General features: G+C 38.0%; 2 protein-coding genes across 2 annotated transcripts in view; both read left to right on the forward strand.

Annotated features, from left to right (window-relative positions):
* The first annotated feature begins 4,299 nt into the window (after nt 1–4,299).
* LOC121414872 (G-protein coupled receptor 54-like) lies at nt 4,300–6,657 on the forward strand. Its single transcript, XM_041607923.1, has 2 exons — nt 4,300–4,433; nt 5,669–6,657. Exons 1-2 carry the CDS (start codon nt 4,334–4,336, stop codon nt 6,352–6,354), a joined length of 786 nt encoding a protein of 261 aa, XP_041463857.1. The 5' UTR covers nt 4,300–4,333; the 3' UTR covers nt 6,355–6,657.
* Nucleotides 6,658–16,267: 9,610 nt separating this feature from the next.
* Nucleotides 16,268–24,641, forward strand: part of LOC121415889 (protein SMG5-like) — a 28,941-nt gene continuing 20,567 nt past the window's right edge. Inside the window, exons 1-5 of the mRNA XM_041609267.1 lie at nt 16,268–16,363; nt 19,508–19,606; nt 20,089–20,212; nt 20,934–21,096; nt 24,455–24,541. Coding sequence (XP_041465201.1) covers nt 19,596–19,606; nt 20,089–20,212; nt 20,934–21,096; nt 24,455–24,541 — 385 coding nt within the window. The 5' untranslated portion in view covers nt 16,268–16,363; nt 19,508–19,595. The remainder of the gene's footprint in view (nt 16,364–19,507; nt 19,607–20,088; nt 20,213–20,933; nt 21,097–24,454; nt 24,542–24,641) is intronic.

Here is a 24,641-nt window from a genome sequence, read left to right on the forward strand (position 1 = left end):
TTTCATCGAAATCGGATGTAAAATAAGAAAGTAATGACATTTTAAAGTTTCGCTTTTTGTCTCACCTGCGAAGCAAAGTGAGACTATAGGCGCCGCTTTTCCGACGGCGACGGCGACGGCGGCGGCGGCGGCGTCAACATCAAATCTTAACCTGAGGTTAAGTTTTTGAAATGACGTCATAACTTAGAAAGTATATAGACCTAGTTAATAAAACTTGACCATAAGGTTAATCAAGTATTACTGAACATCCTATTAGAGTTTCATGTCACATGACCAAGGTCAAAGGTCATTTAGGGTCAATGAACTTAGACCATGTTGGAGGATTCAACATCGAAATCTTAACCTGAGGTTAAGTTTTTGAAATGTCATCATAACTTAGAAAATATATGAACCTAGTTCATGAAACTTGAACATAAGGTTAATCAAGTATCACTGAACATCATGCATGAGTTTCACGTCACATGACCAAGGTCAAAGGTCATTTAGGGTCAATGAACTTTGGCCGAATTGGGGATATCTGTTGAATTCCCATCATAACTTTGAAAGTTTATGGATCTGATTCATGAAACTTAGACATAATAGTAATCAAGCATCACTGAAAATTTTGTGCAAGATTCAGGTCTCATGATTAAGGTCAAAGGTCATTTAGGGTCAATGAACTTTGGCCGAATCGGGGGTATCTGTTGAATTACCATCATAACTTTGAAAGTTTATTGGTCTAGTTCGTTAAACTTGGACATTAGAGCAATCAAGTATCACTGAACATCCTGTGCGCGTTTCAGGTCACATGACCAAGGTCAAAGGTCAATGAACTTTGGCCGAATTGGGTGTATCTGTTGAATTACCATCATAACTTTGAAAGTTTATGGATCTGATTCATGAAACTTGTACATAAGAGTAATCAAGTATCACTGAACATCCTGTTCGAGTTTCAGGTCACATGATCAAGGTCAAAGGTCATTTAGGGTCAATGAACTTTGGCCGAATCGGGGGTATCTGTTGAATTACCATCATAACTTTGAAAGTTTATTGGTCTAGTTCGTTAAACTTGGACATTAGAGTAATCAAGTATCACTGAACATCCTGTGCGCGTTTCAGGTCACATGACCAAGGTCAAAGGTCAATGAACTTTGGCCGAATTGGATGTATCTGTTGAATAACCATCATACCTCTGTAAGTTTATTGGTCTAGTTCATAAAAAGTGGACATAAGAGTAACCATGTATCACTGAACATCTTGTGCGAGTTAGAGTAGTATTCAAAGTCAGCACTGCTGCTATATTGAACTGCGTGATGCAGGTGAGACGGCCAGAGGCATTCCACTTGTTTTTTTACAAAACAGGAACTCAGTGACATTCAAATGAGACAGTCGATGATGTCCCTCACTCACTTTTTATTTTGTTTTTATTGTGTGAATTATACAATATTTTATTTTTTACAGATTTGACAATAAGTACCAACTTGACTAAGCCATATAGTATTAAGCAATGCTAATTCCTCAAGTTCAGGGAGGAATTGATACTTGTTTCACTTGACAATAGGGAGAAAATTTTATATTTCATATGATTAAATACAAAAGAAATAGTGAGTGGATGACGTCATCAGTCTCCTCATTTGCATACCGACCAGGATGTGTATATAACTGGTTTTTGTGAAATTAAGCGAAAATTTAAGGTCATAAGTTCCTTCTTTTACATCAAATTTTGATGAAATTTTCAGTGTTATGCTTATTGGATTTTTCTCTTTTTATTCATATAAACCTTTTGTTGGGATGGACTTGTCCTTAATTAAGAATGTGGGGTGGGGATAAAAGCCTTGTTCTTTATAATTTGAAGAGTGACATCGGGAGTGACATTGATGAATCATTCATGCCGTGTCCAATGTGACAAAACCATTATCATTCTCTCACGTTATAATATCCCAGAAAAGAAATATGCACGGGGAGCACAACGCGAATGGCTTATACCCCAATTAACAGGAAAGCTGCAATCAAGCACCCATGATCGACACCCTCGAAAGTAGAAAAACATCTCATTGGAGCAAGAAGGGCATTTGGTTGGTTTAAAACGGGCCAGATTAAGGACCTTCTTACTGCAAACTCGAATAACGATGGAATCTGATCTAATTGCCTATGGACAAAGCGCGAAAGTTAGAAGAGAAGAGATGGAGAGAGTCACACGCGGATGCTGATGCAGTCAAGAAGACTGCCATAAAAAGATTGGCTAAATAGAGAAGGTGCGAGTCCCATGGAGGATATACATGAAGGTCGAATTGGCTTCCAATTTGAAAATTAGCGTCGGGGATGTAGGCAGTGCAGCGCCAGGTGTGGCATTGGCATTGGAGCAAACACCCTTAAAATAAAACGCTATAGATATGAGTTAAAGGAATCAAATATATTATTCATACATGAATTTACTTCTCCGATTCTAAAACTCCTAAAACAGATATAAAAAATGTTTTAGGTAATATGAGATGACCGAGGATAAACTGAATAATTATTCAACCGAGGTGTGAATTCCAGCACAAGTCACTTTCACTCACAAGTGTATTTTATCCAGAAATTCCTGCATGTAAACATCCTTAATATCAATGAAGAAATAGTTTAAAAGAATTGTACCCTTTATTGTATTTTTTTATTTGACAATAGTCCTCGAATCTGCTTGAACCTTTAATTGTCTTAAACAAATTTTGATTGTTATTTTTTTTACAGAATTGTATCAGCCTTTTATTCGGATCCTAGGCAAACAAAACATTCAACAGGGTAGAAGCATAGTGGCGGATGAAGTGGGGACCCCCCCCCCCCCCGATGATGTTGAAGAAAAGACAATATAAAAATATGAACAACGTATCTTTTTTTTGGGGGGGGGGCCTACTGGCCTCAATGGGGCGGAGGTCACATATTAGGGAAATGACTCTTTGTAGGCTCGTCAGAATAGCTTTATTTAAAAAAAATCGTGTACCCTTATGTCTTCGACTGAAACGCCCCTCCAAAATGAGTTGGAAATTCTTTAAACGCTCTTATATGAAAATGTCTGTACGAGGGATGGGAGATTGTTCGCTAAGCACGTTCTTCGAAAACCCCTTCCCCGCTTAATTGAAAGTGTTTTTGGCGTCCTCGAGGGATTGCAAAATGGGTATGAACAAATGGGGGGGGGTCGAGAGGAAGAATGGTTTGTCAGGGGCATTTCCAAGAAGTAAAAAAAAATAAGGGGAAAGAGGAAAATAAAATTAAAAAAGGAGAAAAGGGCAGATATAGCCGGAAGGAAGAAGTGCAAAGGTCTGTAAGACTGTAACGTGTTATACTCTATGATCCCCCTGACTAATTGAGAATAATATGAGGCCATATTAAGGTCATCTTGCACCCCATCCCCCCCCCACCGTCAAAGTGTACACTCACGCCGATCCTAGGGGAGGATGAGCTAGCTGAAAAGAAATACATGAAATATGAAAATATGTTGATGTTTCCATTATAGATATTGGGAATCTGAAATATAAATCGTCTTATTCACCTTTGTTGTTCATCAACATTATCATCATCATTTATTGTTATCGCTTTTTTCAATATCATCATTATCAATTCATCATCATCTTCATTAACACCACCACCACCGACACCTCCGTCATTATCACCACCATCATCATCATCACCATCAATCATAAACATCATTATTATCAACATCACCATCATCATCATCACCACCACCATAATTATCATCATCATCACCACCACCATAATTATCATCATCATCATCTGCGTTTGTTTATACAAAGTGTTAATCTCGACGCTTCAACACTTTTAAGCATATCTTTACTTGGCTGGCACTATTTTAGGCATTACTAGCTTCTCTCATTAATAGTGGGAGCATCGTTACTATATCACCATCTCCACCACCATCACCACCATTGTCATTATCATCACCATAGTCATTATCATCGTCATCATCATCGCTATTACCGTCAACATCATCTGCAGCTCTGGCAGCAGTATCATCATCACCATCACCACCACCATCACCATCATCATTAACATCACCACAATCCTCATTATCAACATCATCACCATCACCATTACTACCACCACCACCACATCAGCAGCAGCTTCATCTCACGGATATCGTCTTAGAGAAGCACCTCTGTGCAGAAAATGATCATTAAAATGTCGTTGGCACTGCATTCATGAATTTTGAAATTATCGACTTTTCCTCTTCATAATTACAATGATCATGATGAATATTGTGTTTGTGCTTGATACAAATCATTATTTTCCCCCTTTTTTTCATCTATTGCTGTATTTACAGGTGACTGTACAAGCATCGAGTGCGACTCTGGTTGCCATGACAGCAGACCGCTACCGTGTCATCCTTCACCCAATCCACTCCCTCCATTCGCGGACAGTGACCCGAGCCAATGTCATCAACTTCGTTATATGGATAGGTGTGTATGGCATCCAGTGAATAGCATTATTTTATGAGAGAGACACGTACCGGGGACACGTATGCCTGTTGCGGCATAAATTGTCGCCGATGCACAAAATGTCGCCGGCGGAATATTTTAAAAACATGCCACGCCAGATTGTCGCAGCTCGCACAGATTGGCGCCGGCGCGTTTTTTCTCAGGTGGCGACAATATGGAGTTTTCGCACCATTCTGCAAAGGGACGGATTCAATAATATAGAAAATAAATTGAAAAAGCCCGTCAAAGGACAAAGAACAGCTGGGAGGTCATTGTCGAAAATTCGTGAACCGGAACACCCGTATCGTCCTAAGTTCCTGAGCTGAGGAAAAATTGCGAACATGTCGTTTGTGCAGTATCACATACGGAACTGTGGTTTTGGTTCATCAATTTTCGACAAAGACTCTTTGTCATGCAGGATGTTTGGCAATACATTTTCTGTATTCTTATAGCCGAGACCTCGTTGTAGTTTCGAAAATTCCCTACTAACCTTGCTGCACAGGTAGGCTGTCGTCTCGTAGACCTGTACAGATTTTTACCATTTTCTGCGTTGCTGATATGACCAAGGATTTGACCACGGTCTTTACGGTGTGTTAGGGTTATTTATATTAATTTACAAGCAATTGTGCAAGCTTCAACAATCTTTTCGGTGTATTTTTTTAAATTCCCTCTATTATTTTTATACCGTCCTGTTTTCTTCTGCCACCCCCAGATTTTCTTGAAGGATTTTGAGGACCCCACCCAAGATTTCGAGCTTTCTTTTTATCCTGTCCATGCTTTCTGATTTTAATGCTGCTGTATATGTTTTGTTGACTTGGCCCCTGCGGTGTCGTATCTGGTATCCTGAAGCGGCAGACGTGCCGATGGTAGTAATGGAACTTGGGCTCATTAATGGAAAAGATAAGACGTGCATGTGATAATTAAAGAAGCTGATTTAAAAAAAAACATTTAAAAATGCGAAGGCTTGGAAGGAATATCTTTATAAACATGATATTGATAAAGGAGTTGTAACACCCTGGGTCTGTTGCAGAAAAGGTTCCATTTATCTGATTAAAGTATCGTAATGTATAAGAAAACTTATCTCGCCATGTTGACGTACACTTTTCATAATATGTCAACTTGGCATGTCGACAAGTCCCGCCATGTCGACAAGTCGATGGCACTATAAAGCCTGCGTAATATTTTGACATTTCCCCTTCTGTCTGTTTTCCCTCCAGCGTCCTTTATTCTCCACATACCCGCCATGCTACTGATGGAGGTTCACAGCGGCCCCGTCCAGGGCGACAAGTTCTGCGGTGCGCGTGGCTTCAGTACCGGCAGCCAAGGTAACCAACAGAAGTGGCTCTACGCTTTCCGTGCCTATCAAGTCTACGCCAAGTTGATCCTCTATATCCTTCCCTTCGTGGTGATGTCGTACTGTTACCTCCGCATCCTGCGAACAGTCTGGAGCAGCTTCTACCTGGCGAGCATGGCGTCGGAAGCGCAGCGGAAGAAGCGGTGGAAAGTGACGAGGATGACGCTCCTGGTCGTCATCCTTTTCGGCGTCTGTTGGGGCCCCATCCACGCCATCAACCTCGCGACGTCGTTCCAGATCGATGGCGAGGCCATGCAGAGCGTCCACCTCATGCACTTTACCTTCTTCTCTCTCTGCCTGGCATATTCCAACTCGGCTCTAAACCCGTTCCTCTACGCGTTCAGCGGGAGAAGCTACCGGGAGATGCTCCTCTACTCGTTCCAGTCTCGAAAGACAAGGCGTAAGTGTTCGAGTGCGTTCACACGAGGGACTCGGCTATACTCGCCGCAGCAATCTCTGAACTCAGTAGAACCTAATAATTCACGGGTCAACATCAGACCTATTCTCATCAGGAAGACATTTCAGACGCTGCAAACGAACTCATTATGAACATTGATTCACCCTAAAGTTAAGAAACATTTTTGAAATCATCGTTCACAAGGATATATATATTTTTGAATATTCATCTATGCGAAACGTCGGTGTGATTTATTCATAAATGAAAGTTTACTTTTATGGTACATTATTTTGTATCTTAGTTATTTCGAAATTCCAAAGAAATCTTGCGTGTTTTATCAGCAGCTTTGAGTGATATTTATTCACCATCTATCAAGAATTATTTTCTGGGAATTATTATGTATGCCTTTCCTCAAGCTCAATAAGCAATTATTGAAATAGCGAAGCGCGGGCTGAATTTTTTTTTGTCCTAGAAGCGGCACACACTTTTCACTTTTGTTATCATTTCTGAATAGATGATACGAGCGCGAAACACGAGCTGAACATTTTGATATTCCGGTCTGAAAACCGGACAGTTTAAGTACGTTTCTTAAATACTGAACAAGCTGTGTATCTCAATGAATAATTACTGCGAGCATGAAGCCAGGGTTGATTTTTTTTTGTATATTGACCCGAAAGTGAACATGTTGACAACTGTTTAACATGTAGGTCTAGGCTGAAAATGACGAAGAGCATAAAAGATGTCACTATATAAAATGATGTCAGTGCAATTCATATGGAGAGGATACTTTCTCGCTTATCAAATAATGCAAGCGCGGGCCGAATATTGTTGATTTTCCTCACATTTTTGTATGAATAGAATGCGTATATCGCTGAACCTAGATAATGATAACTCGAATAGCGGGCAGAATATTTTGTGCATATTGACTCGAAAACAAAATATTTAAAGTCCTTTCTTATCCTCTTGAGAAGAAAATCATTTCATTCAAGGCAATGCGAGCGCGAAGTGCGAGCGAAATTTTTAATTGTTAGTAATTACCGAACATTCTTCTTACTGTTTATTGCCCTCACTATTTCATTCGCTTATCGTCCTACTCTTGTCCCTTTTTTCCTTTCTTCCTTCTCCCCCCCCCCCCCCCCCGCCTTTTTTTGCGGCGCCAATACGGGGACTCAACCGCGCCTCACCCTTGAATCCGCCAACGATATTTCTTAAACTTCATGTTAAAAAAGAAGAAAATCCGAGAGAATAGTCGTGTTCAGGATGCTATTTATTCGTCAATGGCATACCATGGGTTATGGCATGGAGGGGCACGAATGAACAAACGAATTGAAGCGCCCTCAATAGCCATGCACTCTGACCTGCACTCGATCTGGGCGTTGTGGCGTGCTGGCGTGCGCCTGTAATCCAAGCTGTCAGTGGGGAAATTACAATTTGATGCAGAGGTTGGAGGTTCGAGTCCTGGTCACGTCTTTCGGATGGTGACGTTAAAGGTCGGTCCCAGACGTAAATAATCATATCTGATTGATACACGTATGACAAAACTCAAATACACACACACACTCGACCCAGGTGAGGTGAATGGGTACCCGGTAGGATTTATTCCTTGAATGCTTTTGCGCCTATTAATATGGCGGCTCATCTACAAGCCGGGGTAATGATAACGAGTATCAAAGCGCAGTTGGGTATACGCAAATAGTAACTGCGCTATATAAATGGACATATTATTATTACATATATATATTTCACTCATCAAAATGATGCAAGGGCGAAGCGCGAGCTGATTTTTTTTCTACAGATTGAGACCTAAAAAAGAGGAAAATTCTAAGCATCATAATCATAATCGAGAGAAGTATCTAACAAATCATATATTGCAAGCAAGAAGCGCGATCTCGAAAGTTTTGATATTCAGAACTGAAAACATGGAAAATGAGAAACTGTTTGCAGTGAGCTTTAGTGTTTCACGAATCAAATAATTTGAGCGCGAAAGAGCGAGCTTAAAAAAAGTTATATTCGGACCAGACAATTGACATTTTAAGGACTGGTTTATAGGGATTCATGAAGAGCATACGTATCTTAATATTAAACAAAGGCGAGCACGAACTGCTAACTCTTCGAATATCTTTGCTATATACTGAGCCATCCAATATATTTGAAAAAGAAATTGGAAAAGTTGGCAAAAATTGATTGCAAATTTGAGTTTTGTTCCAAAAGGAGCTAAATCCAAAACAGTTTTGTTCCAAAAGGAGCTAAATCCACAATACGATAATTTAAAATTTCTTATTTTTCCTATTTTAAATAAAATTATGCATTCAATTTCAGGTACATGTTGTGGATACAAGTTTACACAATCAGTGCAAATTTACCGAAAATAACATAGGTTTGCAACTTTTTGAATATTTTGGGATTTAGCTCCTTTTGGAATTAACATCGAAATGTCAGTGTCCTTGGAAAAGATGACAAAATACTTTTTTTCTTTTTGTAGTGTTTAATGGATAAATATAAGAAAAGATATAAAATATACTCTGCTAGCCATATTTATGTGTTTCGTGTTTAATTTCCAATATCAAACATGTTTGAATTGGCAAAAATTGACGTTTTACTAAGTTTTGTTCCAAAAGGAGCTAAATCCATAAAAAATAAAATTTCAAAAATTCTTTAAAAATTGAAAGTGAATGATTGACAACAGTGTCCAACCCACTGTACAGGCTACCCCGGGTAAAGAAGACAAATAAATGCTACATTTTTTTAAAATCATGATTTGATTAATTGAGGATGATAGTACTATCATAATTATATATCAAAATAAACCAGCAGTGACTATGGAAAAGTGGTGAATTAAGAAACCATGATTTAGAGAAAAACACCCAAAGTGGATTTACCTCTTTTTGGAACGAAACTCTTCATATCGCACTACATACGAAATACACGTTCATGACAGATTTTTATTTTTACCTCTGCACTTTTGTTACAGGAAATACTGTACTCTATACTTTTACTGCCATTACACAGACATCTCATTGTATCTTGATATAATAATGTATTTGCAAGGGCGTGGGCTAGTGTGCAATGGGTGTAGAGGTGTACGCGCACCCTCCCACTTGTTAGGCAGAGGAGACGGAGGAGTTCCGACACTGACAAGCAAAAAGAAATTTGTACACTTTCTTCTACTTTCTTCAGCTGATTTTCCAAACTTTAGTACCACCTTCCCAAGATGTGCACCTCCTCCATACAACTGTAGTTCCACCTCCCAAGGTGTGCACCTCCTCCATACCACTTAGTTTCACCTCCCCAAGATGTGCACCTCCTCCATACCACTTTAGTTCCACCTCCCCAAGATGTGCACCTCCTCCATACCACTTTAGTTCCACCTCCCCAAGATGTGCACCTCCCCATATTATTCAAACCAGCCTACGCCCTTGATTCGCATTGCTTTCTTTGCTATCTTTCTCTTCAACTTTTTTTTTTTGGTAAATGGAGATGTGATTTGAGTAATTTCGGAAGGATAGTTAAATCGGGTAAGATGTACATAATATAAAGAAACTTTATTGTAAAGATATTTCACACTTGTAAACAATACATGTAGATGGGCACAATTATACCAATTTTTTTATATTTGTTTTGTTCTATATTCTTGACCGTATTACTGTTTGATATCATTAATGATTGTCATCTCACTGTCTGATTGTCCGTCGTATTAATATTTTAATTGAATTGCAATTGTACTGAATAAAGTTTGTCTTGACATGACCTTCATTTGTCATCTATTTTTCATCTATTTCCTTTTATGTATTTTTTGTTAGAATATTAAAAAATAAAAAAAAAAAATTCATATCTGACGGCAGTTGGTGTCCCTAGAGAACCACAACATGAGGTGTTGATAGTGCATCATAGAGTTTAAACATAACACCACAGAGTTTAATCATGAAGTACATTGAAGGTGTTTGATTACAACCATCGTGTTGATTTAACACTAAAATTTAACAAAGGTGTAAAATGGCTGCTAATTGTGTGGCAGGGGAGGGGTAAAGTTTAACTTGAAGTGACGTGACTAAAACCAAAAAAAATACAACCATGCATGACAACGGGGATACTACAACCTTTTATGTTCATTGTTTCGGTCCTTCACTGTAACAACTATTGGGTTTTTTTTTAAGTTTAAAAAGTTTATTTTTTAAAAGTTTGCACAATAAATTGTTTTAAAGTCTAAACAACAGTTGTTTAAAAACGTGAACATCTGTTTAAATCTGTTTAACAACAATTTGTTGTTAAAGTGACACGCTTATACATAACCTTTTTACGGTACATAGAGTTATATGATCCACGCATTTATTGTTTAATACTCTTCTTTCTTATTCTTTTTTTTCTCTGCATTTTTGGTTTCAAAATAAGGGCGCACACTCCCACCCCTATAGCAGTAATACACCAAGAGGGTGAATAAGACGTAGCCATGGCCCTGGGAAGTGGGGTGCTGGGAGTGCTAATGCACCAAAAGAAATTCTTGGGGTGCCGCGTGTATTATTTTCCATATAGGCTGCATCCCCATGAATTCTGGACGGTATGTCTAAATGGAGAAATGTAACCGAGGAAAATGACCTTCAAATTGGAATGAACCTTTTTTTGCTTGTCAAATTTCTCGTTACGAAAATAGCCTTCAATTTAGAGTGAAACCTTTTTATTATTATTGTCAAATTGACGTACATCAGCACCACCAGCGTACCTACGGGGATGGGGTAGGGGCAGTCTGCCCCCCCCCCCCCCTCCCCCGACGAGCCACAACCAATGCAAAGGACGTATCCCTGCCCCCCCCTGACGAGCTTGAAATACCTTTTTGCCCCCCCCCCTGACGAGCTTGAAGACCTTTATTGCCCCCCCCCCCTGACGAGCTTGAAGACCTTTTTTTTGCTTGCTTTGGCGAACGGTTTTGCCCCCCCCCCCCCCCTGTGGAAAAATCCTAGGTACGCCACTGATCAGCACCCCAGTCAAAAATCGTTTCCAGTGCCCTGGGCGGAGCAGGGGAGAGAAGAAGAGAGAGTGAGGAAGAGTGAGGGAGAGTGTGAGAGATGAAGATGAGAGAGAGATTGAAAGAAAGGTAGTCAGTGTGACAGGGGCAGGAACATGTAGGGAGAAAGGTATTTGGGCAGTGTGTGTGTAAACTCGAATTATTAAAGGGGAAGTTCACCCTGACAAAAAGTTTATTGTAAAAATAGCAGAAAAAATAATAAAAAATATTGCCGAAGGTTTGAGAAAAATTCATCAAATAATTAAAAAGTTATTAGAATTTCAATTATTTGATTTGTGACGTCATATGCGAGCAGCATTCCTACATAGCGAATGGTAAAAAATCAATGAAATGTCATTTTCTCAGAAAATTGGAAATGGTTTTCACTGTAACTTTTGTATATCAATAGACAAATCATTTCACACCCGATCATGAAAAGAAAACAATATTAAGTCATCAGGAACCATACAAAATTTGAAATTCATACATTTTATATTACATAACACATGGAGCAGCTGCTCGTTTATGACGTCACAAATCCAAAATTTTGAACTCTAATAACTTTCTTACTCTTTAATGGATTTTCCTCAAACCTTCACCAATATTTTTTACTATTTTTTCTGCTATTTTTACAACAAAGTTTTCTTCAGGGTGAACTTCCCCTTTAACGGGGTGCATTGCAGGGTCTTACTAGAGAGGGCAGTATGCATGTTTTTACCTCCTACTCCGAGTACATTTTTGTCATTCTGGGGTTCAACTCTACACTCTAAAAACAAATCAGTAAAAATGACGATTTAATAGGGTCAGCTGGGTGCTACTGTTATTCTACAGCTAGTCATATTTGAATATTTTCTAGTCACATTTTACTAGAACAGAGTTATTTCTGACTAGAATAGCCCTATATGTCAGAAATGTGATAATCAGTGATTGTCATATCAGTTGCACCCAGCTGACTACTGGTCTAGTCAATTTGACTGATTTGTTTTAAGAGTGTATCCATTGTTTATTACTTGAAAATCACAGGGGCGGTTGCACCCCAGTCATATGTAGTCTGCATGTACAGACCTCTTTTTTCGCAATTCGCATAGAATATAATGCAGAGTCTGGAGAAGGGAGACTAGATTTACTACTACATGTACAATTAACAGAATAATGGATATTTATGAAATCATCAGCTTGCATATTCACGAAAACGCGCATAGAACTGTTCCACCAAAATAATGCAAATCTTTAAAACATCATAATATCTTCGTTATCTCTTTTCCGATTTTGATCAGTGTTTTGCTTGCCTAACGTTTAATTCACCTGTTCAAATCGATATTATTTTCATCTTGGAGTAGAGTTCCCCTTTATACACAGACTGATCATCATTAAAAGGGCAAAAGAACATGACAAAATTGTATCCAAGATTCAGGGCGGAGGAGTGAATTTGAAAGAGGAGGGCACAGGGGGGAAGTTCACTTCCTCTTTTGAAAAGGGCATATCTAAACTGCTAAATAACATTATGTCCTTCGTCAGAATACGTTTTTGCCTGAAGTAACCGTGTGTTTCGTGATCATGTAAGTTGAGTAAAACCTTTTTGAAGAGGTCTATGAAAAAAATACGAGTTAAATGGGGCAAGAAAAACTAATTAAGGGTGTTGTATAATCGGGCATGAAAAGACTAGTGTTTAAAAACAAAGAAACTTATATGATACGGGAATATGCACTTTTAAGAAGGCCAGGGCATACGTTAACACATAAAACAGAGCAGCAGGCGAAGCATTATATCACCGCCACGAAGACTATTTGAAATAACAAAAAAGGGTCTGGAGTAGAAAAAAAGAGAGAGAGAATATGATATTGGAAAGTGTTTAGGTTGTTTACATGAGCGTGAAATCAATTTGTGATTTTATGCATATTTAGCCCAGTGTGCCCCCAACTCCAAGGGTCTGGGTATGATTTTTATTTTAAGAGGGGGTACTGGTTTTGACAAAGTTGACAAATAAAAAAATTTGTTTTTCGCTTCTGATGTTTGGTCAAATTTCTATATTAAAAAAATCCAGGGGATGTAGTCTATGATGTAAAACATACGAAGCACCCACAGAAAAAATATTGGGTATAGTATAGGCCCCGCTTCCCGAGGGCCATGCCCAACTTTCAAATTCGTTCGGGGGGGGGGTGCGGATCTAAGGGGTGTGAAGGTGCGCTAGCCCCTGTAGGATTTTTTTTAAAAAGAGACGAATTGACCTTAAATATAGATGAAAACTTTTTTTTGCTTTTCACTACCGCATTCCCCCCCCCCCAAAAAAAAAACTTCCATTATGCCCACTAATGCGGTTCGTACATCCAATATTGCATTTGGCTAGCTGTAGTACACGCCGCGATGGTTAAAGGGGAAGTTCACCCTGAAGAAAGGTTTGTTGTACAAATAGCAGAAATGATAATAAAAAATATTGGTGAAGGTTTGAGGAAAATCCGTTAGAGATTAAAAAGATATACTAAGTTTTGGATTTGTGACGCCATAAACGACTAGATTCCCCGTAATTTATGTAATATAAAATGCATGAGTTCCTTTTTTTTACAGTTCCTGATGACTTATTTTTGTTTTGTTTTTCATGACTGGGTATGAAATGATTTACCTACATATACAGAAGGTACTGTAAAAACCAATTTCAATTTTCTGATGAATTTTTTTTTTTTTTTTACCATTCGCTATGTAATGCTGCCCGCATATGATGTCATAACCCCCCCCCCAAAAAAAAAAAGAATTATAATGATTTTTTAAATCTTTGATGGATTTATTTATCTCAAAACTTTGGCAATTATCTTTTGTGTGTGTGTGCGCGCTATTTTAGCAGTAAACTTTTTGTCAGGGTGAGGTTCCCCTTTAAGGTTACCGTACCGTCTTGGTATATGGACGGCTAAAAGGGCAAATATTAAACAAGTTTGAGAAATATATCAATATGTCATAAATACACAAACATACATAAATAAATACAGAGAGAAGGCAGAAATAAATCCACCTGCAAAAATATGGACCAACACATAATATGAAGACAATCTCAGAAATATAGGTTTACACAGAAATATAGATAGTGTTGGAAATATATACGCAACTGGTGAGAGGAGTGAGATATGGTTGGTTTCAGTTAGCTAAGTTAGCAAGCAAGAACCGTACCTCACTCCTCTCGCCAGTCGCGTGGGTCAACTAGCTAGCTCGCTCGGTAGGCATGGCGCAGCTATTAGCCGTGCTGGGTCGCTCTGGCATAAATCCGGGGGGGGGGGGCACTTCCATTGACGAGTGGATACCAGGCGCGACCATGGGGTCTCGAAAAGCACCCGAAACAAGTATTTTCCATATTCCGAAAATGCACCCCTTAACAAGTATTGACGTGTGAACCCTACCTTTAAAGGTCAAGTCCACCCCGGGAAAATGCTGATATGAATAAATAGAGACAACTCAAACTAGCATAGTGCTGAAATTTTCATCAAAATCGGATGTAAAAATAAGAAAGTTATGAAATATTTAAGTTTCACTTATTTTTCACAAAACAGTGATATGCACAACGAGGTGAGTCACTCGATGATTTCAACCACTCACTATTTCTTTTGTTTTTTCATTGTTCGAATTATAGAATATTTCATTTTTTACAGATTTGACAATAAGGACCAACTTACTGCACCATATAGTATTAAACAATGCTAATTCCATATGTTCAGGGAGAAATTAATCGTTGTATCACTTGACAATGTGGAGAAAATTAGAATATTTCATATTTCACATAATAAAATACAAAAGAAATAGTGAATTGATGACGTCATCAGTCTCCTCATTTGCATACCGACCAGGATGTGCATATTACTGTTTTGTGAAATTAATCGAAACTTTAAAATGTCATAACTTTTTTATTTTACATCCGATTTTGATGAAATTTTCAGTGTTATGCTTGTTAGATTATTCTCCTTTTATTCAAATCATCTTTTTTTAGGGTGGACTTGTCGTTTAACAAGTACTGGAAACAATAAAGACGTCCTTACAGAGATAAGACAATTTTCAGAATACCAATTTAAGAGAAAATTAGCGAGCTGTTTGTTATCTTGCTGACTTACAAGAAAAGTTACAAGAATAGTTAAGACAATTTTCAGAATACCATACCACCCCAGGCCATGTGCATGCATGTAATTTGTGCACTAGCTAAGCAAAAACCAGCTATCACGCCCTCTCTTGCCCTTTCATTGCTAGTCTGTATATTTCCGTGTCCATCTGTATTTGTGTGTTGTTTTTGTATATTTGGCATTCTGCATTCACGATAGACTATAATAACTCAGTCGTTTCATTTAATTTTGTGGTTGTCTGTATTTTCTGTAGTTGTCTATGTTTCCAACACTTTCTCTATTTCTGTGTTAATCTGTATTTCTAAAGTTGTCTTTATTTCTGTGGTTGTCTATATATTTCCAACATTCTATATTTTTGTGTGAACCTATATTTCGGCGATTTTCTTCATTTCATGTGTTTGTCCATATTTTTGCAGCTAGATTTATTTCTGCCTTCTCTTATTGTAGTGATTTCTGTATGCATATGGAACATGCAGCTAACCAAAAAAAAAAGTTATCAAACACGAATTTATTACCAACATCTGCTCAGATTCGATATAAAAAAGCAAACAAAAACTTAGAATTTACTCATGATATGATATAAGAAGAAAAAAACCACACAAATATGTTCTTACATCATTATAATCAAGGATATCTTTACCCATCTGGTGCGCGTCCGGAATCAAGATGTATATATTGTCGCGCACAAAAATAATTGTTTTTCGTGGAGGGGTATGCGGCAAATGCGATGCAAAGAAAATGGTTGGTAAATATAAAATAATTTATCATATTCATAATTTTCATAATATTTGGAATAGCAAGTGCGAATTTTTCTTGATTGTATTTCCTCTAGTTGTCATTTTTAAAAGCACTGAAATAAAGGTGTCCGGCAATAGGATACGCTGCCATATATTTCTCAAGCTTATCATTATGACCCCTTTGGCCGTCCATAGTTTGAAAGCTGAATGCGGCATCAACAACTTCCAAGATGGTGAAAGTAGGTGATTCGTCAGAAGATGGAAATGAAGGTCGTATTTCGTTTAAGTCAGACGTGGAACGTCTTCAGCAGACTCGACGTGTTTATAGGTAAATGGAGATAATTATCAGTGTATGCAAAGAGAAATCTGTTATATTTATTATCAGTATGAATGTTGTGACTAACACTAATAGCAGACTCTACCGATTTTTAATAGGTTAGCTCAACAACTCGCACGGGGAACTTCCCCCATGCACGGCTTGTACTGGCCGCTGCAGCGCTCTAGTGTTCTGCGGCATACTGTACTGACTCTGGACATGTTTTCGTTATTAATAAATTGTTCTGTGTACAGTGTAGGCCTAGATCTAGAATCTATGTGGGGGTACAGTTTTCCTCAGTTTACTGATATTGTCCTTTATAGTTTATTTTGATTACAATCATGACAATATGATTTGCCTTTGGGCCACTCACACATTGTACGTGTACGAGGTTAGTATAGACTCTATTAGACCAAAAGCTTCAGTCTCTGTATTTTGGTTGTTCCGCTGAACTGCTTTGGCTCCACTCACCATACATAGACTGAAAAGCTGCGGGGTCCTTTGCTACAGACAACGTATAGTGAACTAGCGTTTTATAGATCGCGATTTAAAACTGTTTTTTGAGTGAAAATTATGACATACATTATCAGGGAAATACAAACAATTTAAGTAATTGCATACCTTGGACCGGAGATATAAAAAAAAATCCACTGGATGATTGAGAAATCTGTCATCTAAGCCATTTTCTCCTGACCTGACGGTTTATCTTACAAGTTGCCATCTTGAATGACGTCATTATCGCTAATGTCTCGATATATCGCGATTATAACTATTATCGTTTGTCTTCGTGAGTGTATCTTATCGTATTATTGCCTTGCTGGTGGAATGCAATATCGATATCACATTCGTACATTGTTGACGCCCTCTCCGTTCGTTTGTAAATATTTCATAGTTTGGCTGCCATTTCGACCTGTTTTCCTGGGTCGTACTCAACTAAACATCGGTAAAGTATCATTTTCATGCATTTTCATCTATATCGTTTAAATAATCTGAAAATAGAAGAATCAAATATTTTCCATATTTAGTTTTCACATCCTTAGATTGTAACTTCGATGTGAAATATTACACCAAAGTTTGGACTCTGGTCGGACAAAGGTGCTGGTGTTATAACGAATGGGAGCCCACACGGACACTTTACCGTCGGTAAATGGGGATTACAGTAAAATGTCAGAAATTGTTGAATAAATCCCCAGAAACGACGGTTATTCCTGTCTAAGACTCTATATACTAACCTCGTACAATCAATAGACCGTGTTTGACCCTGGATTTCGAAGTACTACAAGTATCTAGTCGGCAAACATCGCTTCATTGCTGAAGTAATATTTGCCGAAACTTTCTCGCTACGCACCGGGGCTCTTGCCGGTAAGTAGCAATACATTAAAGAAATGAAAATAATAATAAAATAATAATCATTAAAAAAAAGCAAATTTCGCTTACCTCGGCCTCGAAAGTGACTTCGCTTGTCTCTTCTATGGAAATACAAGGAAGCCCGTTGGTGGCGCTAATAATTTCACAACCTTGATTCAGCTCCTCGGTAATTTTATAACTGTATCTAAATTCTTTGAATGCGCAATCCTTATGATTAATTTACTAATTATGGGCACCAATGAATGAAATATCTTTAAAAACATAAAGATTATTATTGGTGATGATAACACTTATTTGCAATGAATTTAAAAAGATGACTAATAAAAAAAAAATGAAAAGAATATACGTGCCTGGAAAGAAACCAGCAGTACAAGCTTTAACGAACGTCAATAATACATATACGGCACTCATTCAATGAACAAGGTTATGATATAACCTTGTTCTCAGTTACATCTCCATGTGTGGCAAAATAATGGTGGCAATGTTTGGCTTAATTTCTCTTTTTATATGGGACAAATGCTTGATTTTCTTACACTGTCAGTTTTCATTACAGCTATTCATCATACAACTTGGCTCTTATGTAAATTTAATTCTTTAAATTATTTTTTTCTTAATTAAATATAGGGATTGAAAATGAAAATTTTCTTGCCATATTACTTTCCACCAATAGAGGGCGTACACAAAAATATGTCCAAAATTCAAGTTTTTGAGCGCTCTGGTGAATACAAAAATTATCCTAAGTTACTAATGAAAAATAAATTGCAACTGTATGGAAATCAGTAATATTGGTCACAAAAGTGATATTTTAATGATTTTTTCATAGTGTGTGCTATGTACTGCTTGGCATACCATAGTCCTACCTGCAGATTCCCCACAGGCAGGATGGTTGCAGTGAACAAGTGGTATACGGTATCCCAAAGTCTATACAATGACAAGATTGGAAAAAGATGGAATGAATCCCACCGCCTACTCAAATTATACCATCCCACTGTTAATTCTCCCTTTTTTGTTCCCTAATTAGATTCCACGAAACCATTATAGGAAACAATTTTTTTTTCTAACAGGTAGGAATATATTGTGAATGTTTCTGGGAAAGAAAAGTTGGAATTGTGCCCTCTCCCAAATCCTCTCATTTTCCCCATTATACACTGCCAAGTGCCAATGTACGAAGGTTTACTTACCCAACACTAGTGGTCGTCCTTCGCCATGAGCAAAATTGAGCGTTTCAAAAAATTGCCGAAGTGTCCAGTCTTCCCTTGTACTGTCTTTGCTGTGGATTGATAATTGCTTGCAGTAGTCTGCATTATGCAACCACCCTGTCTCACTGAGTGTCTGTGCAATGTGAGCGTACAGCGTGACTGTGACTTCTTTTAAGTCTTGAATTTAGATCCAGCTGGGTAACGTTCTACATGTAGTTCTGGGAGTCTAGAGAAATCTAATTTCATTAGGAAATGGTTGGATGCAGTCCTTTTAGGTGTGTCAGAATGCTTTAGAACAACAAGTTTCAATTAAAATAATTCACGTTTGCTTGAAATCATATGTTTTATCTGTATATAGCTAACACAGGAAACAACATGTAGGACCACACTGTATGTAGATGGATGGGTATTTTTTCAGTACTGTTATTTATTTGCTCAAATTGTAGTTTCGTTTAGTTTGTGATGTTCCGATTCCATTCAGCTCATCCAGTAATATACACACTAAACTAGGGTGAAAGATTTAAAAGTTTTGAAGTCTGATAAAAATACTGAACAGGCCTATCATTGAATTGCCCTTGTTTCTTTCTAGGTCTGCCCAAGATCTGACCCACAAGCTGGAGTCTGTTTTCAGGCACAAGCAGGCCTACAGGGTTGTCTTTGAGAAAGACTCAATAGAAATGCGCATGAGGTAAGTTCACTTGTCCTCACATTGGCCTTGGAGATCCAATGGGCCCTTTTCATATTTCCCATTTTTGCTGGAGTGTAGAAAATGAGGCCTGTCCACACTGGCATTGATTATTCAGGGTGCGGATTAGTCGTATGCGGACCCACCGAGCCTTATTATTCCTAATCCCAGGATGATTAGATTGTCCTTGTGCCATTGATGAATGAACATCATGCTACATTTCAGAAAAAAAGAAATTAATGTAGACATTCCATTATTGATTTCTTGCACCTTTTATTTGAATACAATTATTTAGTATTTCAGTGCACAAATGTATTAAGTACAAAGTTGTGTTTAGTCAACTAGGACCTAAGATTGATTTGGATTAGTTTCTTGCTACATCCATTTTAATAGTGAATATGATTTTATTTTAATTAATGTGTTTAATTTTTTTCATCAATAAATCTCATTTTATTTGAAATCTCATTTTGTACTTGTACATTTAGATTGCGTGATCTTTGTGAACGTTTGATGATGCTTCACCCGATTGATTTTGGGAGAAAAGCAGAAGAGATTCTCTGGTGGAAAGTCTATTATAATGTCATTACCCTGGCTAAGAAGAGTAAAAAGGTGAGTTACGCTATAGGTAAAGGCCTGGTCACACCACCCGAGCGTTGTTGGAGCGGTCGTGGAGCGGAGAGAAAAAAAATCAATACCGCTCGCTACCGTTCACCATTTTCGATTTCGATTGTTTTTGGTTTGTTTTCGATTTTTTCCCCAATTCTGTGAGCGAAATTCGACCCTCTCTCCCTACCGCTCCACGACCGCTCCAACAATGCTCGGGTGGTGTGACCAGGCCTTAAGATAGTATTTATCATAATTATACATGTAGCTGACCCCCCCCCCCCCCGAAAAAAAAAAAAATAATAATAATAATAAATCCCTGCTCCTAAAGAGATCACCAGTATAGATTCTGTGAAGTAACTTCATATAAATAAATATTTGCTGTGCTATCAGAATCATGCAGAACTTTTATGAAACTAGAAGCAGTAAAATACATGTAGAACATGGATGGATGCTGAATCAATTTTTAACCATGTAGGGGGGGTCAAGAAGATGTGACAAAAAATCACACACAGTTAATTTCAATCTTGAGGTTTTCATGGTGAAGTCACCTTGTGAAAAGTCAGGATGACCAAAAAGAGAAATACAAGTAGAAGAGAAAAATGCTGTGGTTTTTGCCCATAGCAAAATCTCCAGAATGATTCCATAGGGGCTAATGTAATTTTGGTTTTGTAAAATTGCTTGTGACTTTGTGTCAAAAACTTTCTTATGACTTTTTTGTTGTCAGTACATACGCAGCGGTTCTTCCCTGGAGTGCGCGTACCGGACACACCTCTTGGCCGCTACAGGATTCTACCATCATCTCCTGATGAGGCTACAGTGGGAGTATGGCCTGCAGGAGAACCACATCATGGACTTCATCAGCTTCCCGGATCAAGACCAGGTCAAAGGTCAGTCTAAGGACTCGAAACTGCTGAAATGATTTAATCTAAGAACAAATCACTTACATGATGCTTTCTGTAACACTCCCTTGTCTTTTTTTAAATTTTATCCAACAACACAACAGGGGAGTATTTCATGAAGCCATTTGTCTGTGACCTTCACTGACAAACTTGCATTGAGTCAATCAGATGCAATCATTTCAGTAGCTTATAACAGTTGTCAGTGGAAATCACTATTTTTTGTCTCACCTGCGAAGCAAAGTGAGACTATAGGCGCCGCTTTTCCGACGGCGGCTGCGGCGGCGTCAACATCAAATCTTAACCTGAGGTTAAGTTTTTGAAATGATGTCATAACTTAGAAAGTATATGGACCTAGTTAATAAAACTTGGCCATAAGGTTAATCAAGTATTACTGAACATCCTATTAGAGTTTCATGTCACATGACCAAGGTCAAAGGTCATTTAGGGTCAATGAACTTAGACCATGTTGGAGGAATCAACATCAAAATCTTAACCTGAGGTTAAGTTTTTGAAATGTCATCATAACTTAGAAAATATATGGACCTAGTTCATGAAACTTGGACATAAGGTTAATCAAGTATCACTGAACATCCTGCATGAGTTTCACATCACATGACCAAGGTCAAAGGTCATTTAGGGTCAATGAACTTTGGCCGAATTGGGGATATCTGTTGAATTCCCATCATAACTTTGAAAGTTTATGGATCTGATTCATGAAACTTGGACATAATAGTAATCAAGCATCACTGAAAATTTTGTGCAAGTTTCAGGTCTCATGATTAAGGTCAAAGGTCATTTTGGGTCAATGAACTTTGGCCGAATCGGGGGTATCTGTTGAATTACCATCATAACTTTGAAAGTTTATTGGTCTAGTTCATTAAACTTGGACATTAGAGTAATCAAGTATCACTGAACATCCTGTGCGCGTTTCAGGTCACATGACCAAGGTCAAAGGTCAATGAACTTTGGCCGAATCGGGTGTATCTGTTGAATTACCATCATAACTTTGAAAGTTTATGGATCTGATTCATGAAACTTGTACATAAGAGTAATCAAGTATCACTGAACATCCTGTTCGAGTTTCAGGTCACATGATCAAGGTCAAAGGTCATGTAAGGTCAATGAACTTTGGCCATGTTGGGGTTTTTTGTTGAATAACCATCATATCTCTGTAAGTTTATTGGTCTAGTTCATAAAAAAGGGAAATAAGAGTAACCATGTATCACTGAACATCTTGTGCGAGTTAGAGTAGTATTCAAAGTGAGCACTGCTGCTATATTGAACCGCGTGATGCAGGTGAGACGGACAGAGGCATTCCACTTGTTTCCTTGAAATGCTTCCCAGAAGGGTGAGAAGAGAGTAAATTCAGATAATAGAACAAGAAATACTAGGAGAGATCGTGTGTAAAGCAATTTTAAGTCATCTCAAGGATAATATCAGGGTATGGGTAGCTATACATAAACCACACTATCTTCTTGGATCCAACCTTTTTTTTAATCATTAAAAGGAGCCCAAAAGCAAGATCAGAATCAATTATTCTGTACAGTATTTTTTGGCAAAGAAAAATTTTTCTTATAAAACAAACATGATATCATTTCCTGTAAACATTATCTGAAACACCATGGAATTATTTAAACAGTTACCTAGTGTTTGTGGAAAATGATGATTATTCCACTAACTTTAGATAAACTCTGAATCATACTCGTAACATGAGCATTGCCCAGTAAACACTGTATGACCTTGCATTTCTTGCACACATCTTTTTTCAAGATCCGCATGTACGTTTGGAGGCTGGGGTCTGCATAATTTCAAAATGGTACTTCTTTCAAAATCATTGCCACTGGCTATGTGTGTTCCCACTATGACATTACCTAGAAACTTGATGCATCACTCTTTCCTTCCCCCATCCTGTAACTCAGCTCCTTTTCAAAATCAGAGTCCACTAGCTATTTGTATTCCCACTTTGAAAATGACGCGTCACGGTACACTTTCCTATGCCCCCAAGCCCCCCATTGGCTAATTCCATTAATTCAGCTCCTACTGACTGAGTGGTCTAGTTGTTCACATATCATCCAGTATTAACAGATGATGTGTGTATGTAGGGCTGTTGGAAGGTCGGGTTACATGCATTGCCCTCGACCGAATACATTACTACTTCCTTGGTGTCCCATGACAAGTGTAATTATGTTGGTGGATTGGAGGTTCATGGAAGAATCTACTTGTAGATCCTGGCTGTGATCTCATTTAACACTGTGTTCAGACTGAGACTTTTATGATTCGCTGTAATTGAAACGTCTTTAAATGTGCTCTCACAGTGGAAGCCTTTGCAAGCACATGCTAGACTAGACCTTTCTTGTGATGAGTCAAATTGCATAGTTAAGCTGCTCTCACACAGAGCAGGACTTGTAAAGATGATTGATGTATAATGATAATCAACTTTATATTTTCAACAATTAACATTGCCCTCCTGATCATATTTGTGTTCTGTGTTTTGTAATTAAGTTTGCAATCATGATTCATGTTGCTGTTTTTATTTGGAAATCAAGATTGAACACACTGTATAACATTTCAAAAGAACCTTCACTGGATGTTCCGTATTCGGTAGAACTTGTACATCTTTAATGTTTGTTTCTGAACATGCTTGTAGTTTCCCAATAATTTTGTTCCCATGAGCTATTTTTCTGAAGTTTGTAAACACTTACCAGCATCCTTACAGAATACATGAACAATGTATGCATGGAAAGTTGCAAGTTTTGTAAACAATATTAGGGTTTTACTCTAACAATCAATAGCCTAATGTCTTATTTCCAATGGAAAGCCTTTGGGCTCTTCATCTGAATTCTAAGTTATCTTAAGTCAACATTTTTCCCTTGAGTACAAAAAATACACAGATCAATAGATGTACATGTATTCCAAGGAAATTACAGGAAACCATACATCTTCATGTACTTTAGACTGTTCTACGTTCAGACCATTCAAACTCCTAAGATATTTTCCCTTAATGATTTTTGGTTGTCATTTTGATTTAAACACAAGGTATGATTTAACAGGCATAAGCTACAATTTCAATAGGAATTTATGAACTCTGGATGCTCCCGAACCTTAAGAATTTCAGATTTATCCCAGTTGTTTTGGGGGGGATTAATGAAAATATGTGTTTACTCTTGATGGCGGAGATAGTGAAACTGGTATTGTTGTACGCAATGACGGACCATGACCTGGAGGAGACATACATGTAGCATTGGAGGGGCACAGCATTGTTCACAAACAATACAGTGTCCCTCCAATGTTTTGTCTCCTCCGGTATTGTTGTTTGTTGTTTTTAATATTTTGCTTTAATTTCCAGATACCTGCATGGATGCCAATAAACCAGAGGCCAAAGACTGGGCTCAGAAAGCCTGTCACCGATGTCTCATCTATCTTGGTGACTTGGGTATGTTTGGCAATTGTGCTGTTTAAAAATATAACCTTGGATTTGGTGAAAAAATTAGCAGGTCCTGACCTTTAGCAACCAACAAGTAAACATTGATAAT

The sequence above is a fragment of the Lytechinus variegatus genome, chromosome 5 (genome assembly GCF_018143015.1).
Source record: "Lytechinus variegatus isolate NC3 chromosome 5, Lvar_3.0, whole genome shotgun sequence".
Taxonomy (NCBI): domain Eukaryota; kingdom Metazoa; phylum Echinodermata; class Echinoidea; order Temnopleuroida; family Toxopneustidae; genus Lytechinus; species Lytechinus variegatus.